Source organism: Ornithodoros turicata, chromosome 4 (assembly GCF_037126465.1).
Source record: "Ornithodoros turicata isolate Travis chromosome 4, ASM3712646v1, whole genome shotgun sequence".
NCBI lineage: Eukaryota > Metazoa > Arthropoda > Arachnida > Ixodida > Argasidae > Ornithodoros > Ornithodoros turicata.
In genome coordinates, this window is record NC_088204.1 from 1,597,968 (window position 1) to 1,609,752 (window position 11,785).

Sequence of the window (11,785 nt, forward strand, 5' to 3'; positions counted from 1 at the left end):
CGAGGAGGACAATTATGATTTTACCATCGTAGCAGGTGCGTCCGACTCGAAGGGCGTTCATATTGCACTCGGTGCCCGTCGGTCGGTGCAAGATGGAATAGGACTAGAACTGGAACTAGTAGTTATCAGGGGCGTCAAAAGTGTGCGCGGGCATCCTAGGGAGTAGAAATAAGGAAATTGCCACTCTCATTTATTGCAAAATATATCCCCATTTCTTCGATAGCTATCTAACTGTATTTGTACACTGTACAAATATTAATTAACGGTGTGAGTTTTAATCTGCTGTGAAGGCTTGCAAACCAGTGATGGCTCTCCCCAGTATCAGGGCATGGACGTCGTGTGTACCTGCAACGAAGAACATTCAAAATTTTACTTCTCACACCAATATAGAATGCAATTTCTTAGTGCCGTCGCTAACAGAAAGCCTAGTCTAATGCGTGCTATCAATACAAGGTCATTAGCGGCGAGACAGCTATGACTATGAGCGACGCCCTGCGGAATATGCGCCGAATGTTCCTCGCAGAAGACGGTGTGTTTGGGCAACTTGCACCCTGACACCAAGTTACTGGCCGACGTCGCCAGCGAAGCTATAATTTTCCTGCAACCACAAGGATCATTAGGCGGACACGCTAGCAAGTGGTCTACCGAGGTCGCTTCTTAAAAACTCATCAGACGATAGGTACAAGAGTAGTGCAAAAGAATGAGATATGTGTTCACATTACCATTCTGTGGCACCCCTCATACATACAAACTGCACACAAAGACAAGCCACACAAAACGCGGAACGGATATTAGTAAACTATAGGAGGTCTCGCTCGTAGGAGGTCTACAACGCCCCTTATAAGCCAACTCAACACATGATGTAAAAACTACCTGAGGAAGAGACCATTCAACGGAGTCGGCAAGCACCCTTGTACGGCGAGCGACTATACAGGTAGGGTGCATGCACGATGAAACTCGTCCGATCGATCCGATGCACCGGATACGGTCCCGCGTGGACTTCTCAGCCACGTATATTGTTCGACGGGTTAGAGCCGCTTTTTAAAAGGACGGTTGCATCCGTTCCAGTCGGTTTCGAAACTATATGGTGTCATTTTATTCCTCCTGGGCCACTGACCACGGTCGAAAATCCCACGCGAAATAGTGGTGTAGCTTGTCTGTTATTCGATGGAACACATGACAAGAGCAGACGCCGGATGTTGAGAGTACGCTGGAATTCCCGCTCGAGAAAAACGAGAAAACGACGCTCCCCAAGAACCAATAAGGGCGCGACCTTGAGAAAAATTCGCGCCATTTGGCACTCACGTGCGAAGAAGTGACAGCGATAGCTGTATCGTCCGCGCGCAACAGTTCGCGGTGTTGCGCGCGTGCGGGCACCACGTCAATGCCACCTAGATAACATGGCTTGAGCGCTCCTTCGATAACGTCCGTTGCCAAACATTTTCACTGAGGGAGCTTTTCTCTTCTTCGCTCTTTCTGTGACGTCACATCTTATCCACAACAGCCACACTAGGGCTACGTACGTGACGTCAATTGAAAGAGTGCCGATGCCTTCTGTTACCTATGCGGTGGTGGTGAAAGAGCTCGCCGTTGTCGGCCTCACAGAGGTGGGCAACGTCACGACTCTGGGGGAATGTGCGTCCTGGGCCGACTTCTAAGGGAACTTTGCCGACATATGTTTGACAGCGTCTGAGGATAAGCCTCAGGAAAAACCTCAGACAGCACAGTCGGCACCGGGATACCTCCCAGTCTCGACGTGACATGGCCTAACCACTGAGCCAACGCGTGATTGTGTTATCTAAGTGGCATTGGCGTCGGTCCGAAACCGGCAAACGTAACGTTTGCAATAGGCTGTGGTTTCGACATACCCAAACTCGTTATTCAAAAACTTCTCCGCAAACTCTGCGTTGGCCAATGACGGACGTGCATTCGTTAATACGTTAAGTCGGTCCTGTAAAGCGCCAGGGGAACGAAGACTAAGGACACAACAACGCCGGCGCAACTTTCAACAACAGTTTAATGAAGGAAGCTGCAGTTTTAAACGCTCCCTCAGAAAGGCTGACTCGGTGTCACCCAACGCTACTGACGGTAGGCCGATACATCTGTCCTTCTGCTCACCGATAAAGAAAGCTTCCAGTATCAACCTTTCGGACTCGTTCCTGTGTCAGTTTTGAGGTTGTACGCGTGCTCACGTAATCTGGTACTGGTGTAGAGTTTTCCCGCAGGCCAAAGGAATCTTGCGTACAACTTGAGTGTTGCAGGGAAGAAAATTGACGAGAATTAAAGAAATTTCCTTCTAAGCGCAACGTCCAGGTGGTATAGCGGAGCGATTTTAAGCTGAAGTGATGATTCCCCTGGTCAACGGAGATAAGGAACGTCCCATTTGCGACGTCAAACACAACAACATTTTTGTTCCCATCAACACCCAAGTTGTAGTACATACAAGATTCCTTTGGCCTGCGGAAAACACGTTATTGAAAGTCGCGCCTGTGTTGTCGTGTCCTTCGTCTTCGTTTTGCTACGGCTTCGTGCTCGCGTGCTTCTTCGCTTTCTTGCCTTCGTCTCTTGGTCTCAGCTTCGCATTCCCTGACTTTCGGATCTTCTCGGCTTTATTGCATTATTGCGGTATACTGATAGTGGTATACTAATTGCGCTCGCAGCCCGCACGGCTGCCGCCTTTTTTTTTTTTTTTTCTGCTCTCCGATTTGCTGCTGCGCCAACCAATGGCGCGCCGAATAAAATGAGAGAAACACCACTCCGTGACCTTGACAAAAGTTCCCTCATACAGCTATCGCTGTAAAAAGTAAAAGAGCAGAATACTGAATATTCATAAAAGTAACTCGTTGCGTTCAAGATACTGTCAAGTTACAATTTGTGAAACAAATACAAAGTGAATATAAAAACGGATACTCGTTCGGATACTCTCGTTTTCCCGCATTATCTTCTTGGTGGGATCCGGAAAAATCGATCCCCGGAGAAAATGTCCCCGGTGGGAACCTAGGTTAGAACCGGGTCCTAGGTTAGTTTTCAGAGGTTATGTTAGTTTAGGCTTGTTTTTGACAGTTCACCATGCGGTTGAGTGGGGCCACCCACAGCTCTGCACGCGCGCTACGCTAGAAAACTACTTTTCTTGATACTTTTCTTACGGGGACATTTTTTCCGGGGGACATTTTTTCCGGGGGACGTTTTCTCCGGGGGGCATTTTCTCCGGGGGGCATTTTCTCCGGGGACGATGTTGTGCCCGGAGGAGGAAGAGACGACATCCCCTAGAACCCTATTCTCGACCTTGCTGTCTCCCGAAAAAGAAAAATGAAAGTGCCCAAGCTAACGTGCACCGGGGGTCTAAAGAACAACACGGTGCGTCATAAGCGCATGAAAACTGTTTTGAAGAGTCACGTGTTCTAATCGCCTGTATTTTTCGATGGTGGCGGATTAATTAATTAGGCCCACTTAATCAGCTACCTTTTTGGTTTTTAATTGTTCGACTTAGGGCCAAAATGTGAATCGGAAGTTGTAAAGCGTGTCGAGAAACACCCATCGCTCCACGCAAGGCGCACGCTGTAAGGAACAACAGACGATTTCAGGAAATCGCAGTGCTCCTTGCGCACGCGTTGCATCCTGGGAGATTACTGTCATGAGGAAGGAAGAACAGTCCTTCAATTTTGGTTTTCGATTACCTTGACACCTCGTGGACAACCGACCAAGAGAGGAGAAACGGAAACAGTTTTGGAGACCTTCTCCTTTCTGATAAGCAACTTCGCATAGTTCAAAGCGGCGCTAAGATCTCTGGGATATTCTCGAGGCGTGCATTGTTCTCACAGCGTACGCCTTGCGTGGAGTTCTTTCCCTGGTAAAAATAAAGCGCGCCAAATCCGAAAGTGTACCACGTGACACGAGGCGCGCGCGCCTCCATTTCTGAGCTCTCAAGCGCACACGAGGAACTACTACATCCGTTATCTGCCGAGAAGCGACGAACATGTGAGCTATGACCTGAAGGTCGCTTCTCGACAGGTAACGGGTGTAATTGTTCTCCACTTCTTGAGAGCCCTGAAATCGAGGCGCGCACGCGCGTAGGTGCGCGCGCCTTGTGTCACGTGGTACACTTTCGGATTTCACGCGCTTTATTTCTTACCAGGAAAAAAACTGCACGCAAGGCGTACGCTGTAGGAAGCGATCGCGATGGACGTTTCTCGATACGCTCTATGACTTTCAATTCTCATCTCGGCCCTAAGACGACTAATAAAAAAGTAAAAAAGCTAGCTAATTAGCACCTAATTAATTAATCAGCCACAATGAAGGAATACAGGCAAATTAAACTGAAAATTTGAACACGTGATTCCTCACAATATTCTCCAGTTTTCATTCGCTTATGACGCACCATGTTGTTTTTGAGATCCCCGTGCATGTTAGCTGACACTAAATACCCCAGAAACAATCAAAAATAAAAGACTTTCGAGCATCTGGCATATTATTATACCAAGATTTGCTCTCTAATGTTCGCTGATAAATCTAAGTCGTACAAAAGAAAAAATTTCGGATATTTTACGTCCCTATGTGCAAGTTACTCATTTGGGAACGTAGTGTTACAGGTCGAAACACCGTATAAGAGTAAAGGAGAAATCCTTCGGAGAACCCCCGCTCCGTTGCGCCCCTAGTGTGGAAATGTTGAGATTCCCTCGGCGTGCTTTTTGTATTATTTTCTCTCCGCATCGGCAGGCTGCACCGGCGGAGCAGAGAACAGGATTGAGAGTCCTTCGGCTGTGTCTCTATAGTACTCTTGTGAATGCAATTGAGCTGCGCTAGTATTCGCTACCTATTCGCAAAAATATTTTGCGTGGTTGCTCCTGACACGTTGCTGACGTATTAAGCAAGGTTCTAAACTATCCAAAATGTCATTTTCTTCGTGGCTCCTCCCACCTGTACATCACAAGATGCGGGTATCATTGCCTTGTCACTCCGCTGCACGAACCAAACCTGGACAAACCAGATCGAAAGTGATTTTCGCACGAAATAACCGGCTGGGTCTGTGAGGCCAAATGGGAGAGGGGGAGCAGGGGATTGGGAGGGGAAAATGGAGAGAATATACTTCTCTCTCACCCAATCCTCTGCTCCCCCTCTCCCGTTTGGTCTCACTCACTCAGCCGGTATTTTTCGAGCTGCGTTTTGAGAGAGACTCGCTTGGCTCTCTTGCGCGTGAGCCAGCATTCGTTGCCACGTGGCTCTTCTCACCGGCTCTCTACACATCACAAGACATGTGTATGATTGCCTTGTCACTCCGCTGCACGAACCCAACCCGGACTAACCTCACCGAAAGTGATTTTCGCACGATATGCCGGCTAAGTGTGTCAGGCCAAACGGGAGACGAGAAGCAGAGGTTTGTGTGAGAGAAGTATGTTAGCTCTCTATTTTCCCCTCCAAATCTTCTGCTCCCCCTCTCCCATTTGGTCTCACTCACTCAGCCAGTATTTTTAGTGGCAAGGGGTAGTGAGCAGAGGCAAATCCAGGATCTTCCAAGGGGGTGTTGCTTTACACAGCATGCTATTACCGTATTTTCACGCGTATTAGCCGCACCGCAGATAAGCCGCAGGGCTCGTTTTTAGATACATTTTGAAAATGTTTTTGCAGATAAGCCGCACTCGCAGATAAGCCGCGGGCAATACGAGACGACTGATTTGTGCGACAAAGGAGACCACAGGGAAGGCCATAAACCCTGCGGTCCATACTCCGGGATCGGCACAGTGTACAATAGAGGAGGTCAGTTCTGGAGTTCTACCAAGATCGGATTGTGCCCTTGTCGGGTGTTTTTCGTGGACTGATGGGTCAATGATCTTCCAGAAGACGTGAATCACTGTCACCACTTTCCTTAAAGCTGCTTGGGGGAATGCACCAGGAAGATCAATCTACTCGAATGTGGACCCGTCCCTGTTACGCACTGTTCGTGCAGGGCAGTTCGTGCAGGGCAGTGCTGTTCCAGAGACACTGTCGGCCCTTTCGTTAAAATCGGCGTATGGGGAAAATACCAGGAAAAAATAGTCATCAGATAAGCCGCACCGGTGGATAAGCCGCAGGACGCCCGTGAGAAAAAAAAATCGCGCATAAGCCGCGGCTAATACGCGTGAAAATACGGTACACTACCAAGGTCAATTAACACTCTATGTAACCACAGAAATTTGGGGGCGTCAGAACATGTGGACCCCCCTAAATCCGCCCCTGGTAGTAAGTTTGCACCAAGATGGAGTGGCAGAGTGGCAGGCAGGGTGGTAAGCTAGCTAACCCCACCACCCCTCTCTTGTGGATGCTGTGCCATTCCCCACAAAGAGGACTTCAGGGGAGCAGGACTGGGACCGGCATGACGCTCACCATCCCAACTAACTTCCCAAGTTGTTCTGATGACGCGATCGAGCCCAACACAAACTCCATTTTGAGATGCAAGTCGTCCGCGAGCCCCTCTTGTGGTGCATAGAAGGTGGTGCCCTCTGTCCTGGTTGCAAGAACCTAAAACTATATCCCTCTATAACCCTCCAGAGAGACTTTACCACACCAGACCCCTTGACTGTCTCGTGTGTCGAGCTCATCTTCTGGGAAAGCACAAGTCTGTGCAGCGAGCAGCTATATCACATTCACAATTACGCCCACCACACAGACTGCACGTGCACGTTCCACTTACCTTCGTACGTGTTGACAGCCTCGAGGTTCATCATGTGTCTGATAACGTGGTATTCGTCCGAAATCCCATTTCCGCCCAGCATGTCCCGCGCGGCACGGGCGATGTCGAGGGACTTGCCGCAGGAATTCCGTTTGACTAGGGACACCATCTCTGGGCACATTCTGCAATGTATTGCAACCACTCTGAGAAAGCATACATTGAAAAAGCATACATTGAAAAAGCTTACATTGAGAAAGCATACATTGAGAAAGCATACATTGAAAACGCATACATTGAGAAAGCATACATTGAAAAAGCATACATTGAGAAAGCATACATTGAAAAAGCATACATTGAAAAAGCATACATTGAGAAAGCATACATTGAAAAAGCATACATTGAGAAAGCATACATTGAAAAAGCATACATTGAGAAAGCATACATTGAAAAAGCATACATTGAAAAAGCATACATTGAAAAAGCATACATTGAAAAAGCATACATTGAAAAAGCATACACTGAGAAAGCATACATTGAGAAAGCATACATTGAGAAAGCATACATTGAGAAAGCATACATTGAAAAAGCATACATTGAAAAAGCATACATTGAAAAAGCATACGTTGAGAAAGCATACATTGAGAAAGCATAACGCACGCCATGGTGACACTACGCAAACTTACTTTCCTTCATCGAACAGCCTCCCCACCCGTAAGCACGCCTGGTACCCTAGGGTGATTTCTGTGAGCATGTCTGCTAGCTTCTTCTGTATAAGTTGGTTCTTGGCGAGCGGGGCCTTGAACTGTTTTCTGGAACGTTAAGGAAATGATTCAATTACACTCGGTGATTAATAATTTGCGACATTCGAGGGTGGCCTCTAGTAACTGCATATCGTTAAAGTAACCGTAGAACGTAACTGAAGTAAGTTACTCAGGTACTGCAATATTTTCCGCGCGTCTGTTCCACAGAGTTGTTTTGCCGAGGCTTCAAGTACGCCGCTGTTAACTGCACTTCCCAAAGCAGGAATTCCACAAATTTTGTCCTCTCATACACAGTCACGGACACCTTAGACTAACTCTCACCGTGCTGTTACAACCCGTGGGAAATGCTCTGTTTATAACACAGTGTAACCATGCTAGGATAGTACAAGTGCTAAAGCGAAGCTTTTGAGAGTTACATTTATTCCACCTTCTTTTTTAAAGGTAACTGAAAACTAAGTTACTTTAATGCAGTAACTGTAGCTGTAACTAGTTAAATTTCAAAAACGAGTAACCGTAACCCAGTTACTATTTTTGCAGGCAATCTAAAACTGTTAACTTTGTTACTTCGTTTGAGTGATTTACCCGTGACTTCTACAGTTACGGCACGCAATTATAATATGCTGGTGAAACCAAAGTGCCAACAATTGGGTAACGACATTGCGGGTGCATTATTTTCGCGAGTGTGACAATTATTCGAGTACTGCTACTGTACTATACTATACTACTACTGTACTATACTTTACAAATGTCCTGACCTATCAAGCGTATATTGCCGTGCCGTCTCCATGCAGAACTCTGCGGCACCCAGTGCTCCCCAGGAAATTCCGTACCGGGCACTGGTGAGGCACTTGAAAGGCGACTGTGAACAGAGAATGCGCAGAAAACAACATGAGGGAAATGTCCTCTGAGAGGACATTGCATTTACCTTCAACCCGCCGGACTTGGGCAAGAGGTTTTCCTCGGGGACGACCACGTCGTCCATAACGATCATGCCCGTGATGGACGCACGTAGGGAAAACTTGCCCTCGATTTTGGGAGCGGTGAGACCTTTCATCCCTTTCTCGAGGATGAAACCCCGGATGACGTCGTCGTCGCACTTGGCCCACACCACAAACACGTCAGCTATTGGAGAGTTCGTAATCCTGGATAAGTTAATAACAATCCGTATGCGGTAATCCGTTAACGAGAAAAAGTGTTATGAAAGATTCCCCATACATAGCCCAATTTTTCACCCGAAACTATTAGTTAATGAGTATTTGATTAATATTATGAGTATTAATTAATGAGTATTTAGTTAATATTATGAGCATTAATTAATGAGTATTTAGTTAATATTATGAGCATTAATTAATGTGTATTTAATTAATAGTGTGAGTATTAATTAACGAGTATTTCATTAACATTGTGAGTATTAATAAATGAGTATTTAGCTAATATTACGAGTATTAATTAATGAGTCATTAATTATTGAGTAGGGCCTAGCTGCTTTTTGGTAAAAAAGTGATTACACCTGATACCTGCTGCTGAACTCAATTTTTGTACAGATAAAGCAAAAAACTCAAGTATGAAGCACTTTGAAATATACTTTGAAAACATACGTAGAATGTAAGGTAAATGCAGACAAGGAATGAAACTGTGTGATTTCTCACCAGGTTTTGCTTCCATTAAGTATGTACGTGCGTGCCTTCGCATCGTGTTTTGCCCGCGTCTCCATGCCACCCGGATTGCTGCCATGGTTGGGTTCAGTTAGGCCAAAGCATCCTACCAGTTCTCCTTTCGCTGAAACCATGGACCATTTGCATGTACTGCCATTAATTGGGTTGTACATATATATATATATGTGTGTCGTCATCATGTAGTTCACAAAATACTGTTGCTTCTTTATGTGGACCGAGAAAAAACATTACCAGAGTGGCAGAAACAGAAGGCGCTGTGCGGCGCTTCATGTTCCAGTCTAAAATTTTCACCATATTCACTGTTTTGCGCAATAATTGCCCCTCTTTCGCGCAAATTTACTTGGCATTCTGAAGATAAGCAGCAAAGCAGACATAATTTTGTTGCAATGAACAAAAATTGATGGAATTACGAGCGTACCTTCACTTTAACATCACGCAATTGTTACAAAACATTGGATTGTTGAGAGTGCCGTGACATCACACAAACATGGGCAGCGGAACTAGGAAAGGGAACGTGCACGTTCAGCAGGATGTAGATGCTCAACACCTCCCCTGTTTTGTTTGCTAGGGTAGCGTGTGAAGGTTCACAGAAAGTGGGAACGTGATCAGCGTTTATAGGAACCAAAATGTTACCTAGCCGTGGCAGGAACTTTTTCTTCTGATCTTCCGACCCAAATTCGTAGATGGGGTACATCACAAGGGACGATTGGACACTCATGGCAGAACGGTACCCGCTGTCCACCCTTGATGGAATTAAATGGAAAGACTTCAGAGTTGAAACAGTACAAGCTAAAAAAATTACACGACCGCAATCGTGCATGACCTAAGGTTCACATACTCCTCAAGGCTTCTCCGAAACTGCGTAGTCCTGGTTTCGGCTCATTTGCATATTTATATCTCGAGGTACATTCACTTCTTAGGGTGTTTAGGAAGGACGATGGATTTGAATAATGCCCGGCTCTAATTCTGCTATCTCGCATTTCTCGGAAGACATCTAATTAATAACTTAATTATTGAATTTTTGCTAATTAGTCATCCAGTTGTTGCGTACACCATTCTACAGGATGTCCGCATGCCAAGATGGCATCAGTGCTGCCCTCGCAGCTTTTTTGTTAAAAAAAGTCTGTATCAACTAAAAAAAAAATACACTGTATATTTTAAAGCCCAGAAATAGCTCTTCACTATACCTTCAGCTTCTCTCTAATTTTTATCAATGACATAAAAAAAAAAAGGTGATGGAATGCATACCGTTCGACTTCCCTGGCAATAAGTCCGTAGGACACATAGGATGTTCCGGCGCAGTCGTATCCCTTGATGGTAGTGCCCAGGACACCTAGGTCACCGAGCTCGTAGAAGATGTCACGATCAAAAGCTGCAACGTAAACAGATGCAGACGACAGGGTGTCATGCAGCTCCTTTCACTTAGACATTTGCTCCCTAATGTAATTAAAATGAATATGTTCGTGTCGTCACACATATGTCAGTAAAAGGTTAAGTTAAACAGTTAAGATAAGTCAGTAAAAGTTAAAAGGACATATGTCAGTAAAAAGTTAAGCACTGGGGTTGCCAATCTCATTCTGAAAAACGTTAAGATAATTGAAATTTCCTCAGTGTCTGACAGAACAGAAGACAGCCTCAAAGATTGTTCAAGCGACAACAAGGAATGCCTGTCACTTCCAGGAATGACGCCTCATAGGCTTCAGAATAAAGCGGTGCTTGGGTGAACCATGAGCGTAATAATGTGGATTAATACACGATAGGGTGTGTATAACAGGTTGCGGAAATAATTTGTAATGACTTTGCTTACTCTCGTTACGATTAGCCATAAGAACTCTCGGGAACAACTTTGTTTGGCAGTAGTCTTTAAATGTGTCACGGATCAGCCTCTCTTCATCTGTCAGCTGCTCGTCAAGGAACAGGGCGTCCCTGTAGTCAAATACTCCTGGAAGAAAAGAGCGATGATATTTATAGGCAGTTCTTACGGCATCTTTATTATGGATTAGCCGGGACTGTGTTCCCCATCGATGACATTTATGGCACTTTTCTAGTACTTGTACAACTTTTAGACGAAACTTCTATGAAATTCGTTGACACGACAGAGCTTATATAAGAGGGACTCACTTTTGTCACCGGTTGAGCTCTGATCTGGTAGTCGGTTAAAGCATGTAATTGCAAACTATAACGTGAAAGAAAACAATCAACATACAAACTGTACACAACCGTTATTTCACCCAATTTAACCCATATGTACGGTCACAGTTGAGAGCCAGAGGGACAACTCTTATGTGGGACATTATTTATTGACGGGGACGGCATCGTATTCAACGATCGCAAGTGCAGGTCATGCAAACTATGCAATCAAAACGAGTATTTGTAAAGGATACGAGAAGCTGATGTTGAGAGGCTCCTCAAGCCCATGCATCTTGTCGCAGTTCTAAATACGCGACAACTTAGTCTCATAGACATTTTCCCACCCGCGTGCAGTCGTAATTATTTCACGATTCTTCCTCCGCCGCTGATAACTTTTACGATGTCTTGAGGTAGACGACGCAGACGACGATCACGGCGAAGCAGGTCAAAGGTCAATTTACGTTCATAAAAATATTTTGACCACATTAAAAAATGTGATAACACTAACTAATTTTTATATTTAATCTCACTTCATTTCCTTGAAACACAACCTAATACGTGTATATTCGTTG

At 45.4% G+C, this 11,785-nt stretch overlaps 1 protein-coding gene across 1 annotated transcript; it reads right to left on the reverse strand.

The window, feature by feature from the left end:
• Positions 1–173: 173 nt before the first annotated feature.
• On the reverse strand, positions 174–11,666 carry LOC135392611 (glutaryl-CoA dehydrogenase, mitochondrial-like). The gene is made up of 11 exons (XM_064623320.1): positions 11,468–11,666; positions 11,205–11,228; positions 10,891–11,025; positions 10,332–10,455; positions 9,717–9,826; positions 9,057–9,186; positions 8,333–8,549; positions 8,163–8,266; positions 7,330–7,455; positions 6,668–6,828; positions 174–345 (listed from the first exon to the last, which is right to left on the reverse strand). Exons 1-11 carry the CDS (start codon positions 11,547–11,549, stop codon positions 275–277), a joined length of 1,284 nt encoding a protein of 427 aa, XP_064479390.1. The 5' UTR covers positions 11,550–11,666; the 3' UTR covers positions 174–274.
• Between the last annotated feature and the right edge of the window lie 119 nt (positions 11,667–11,785).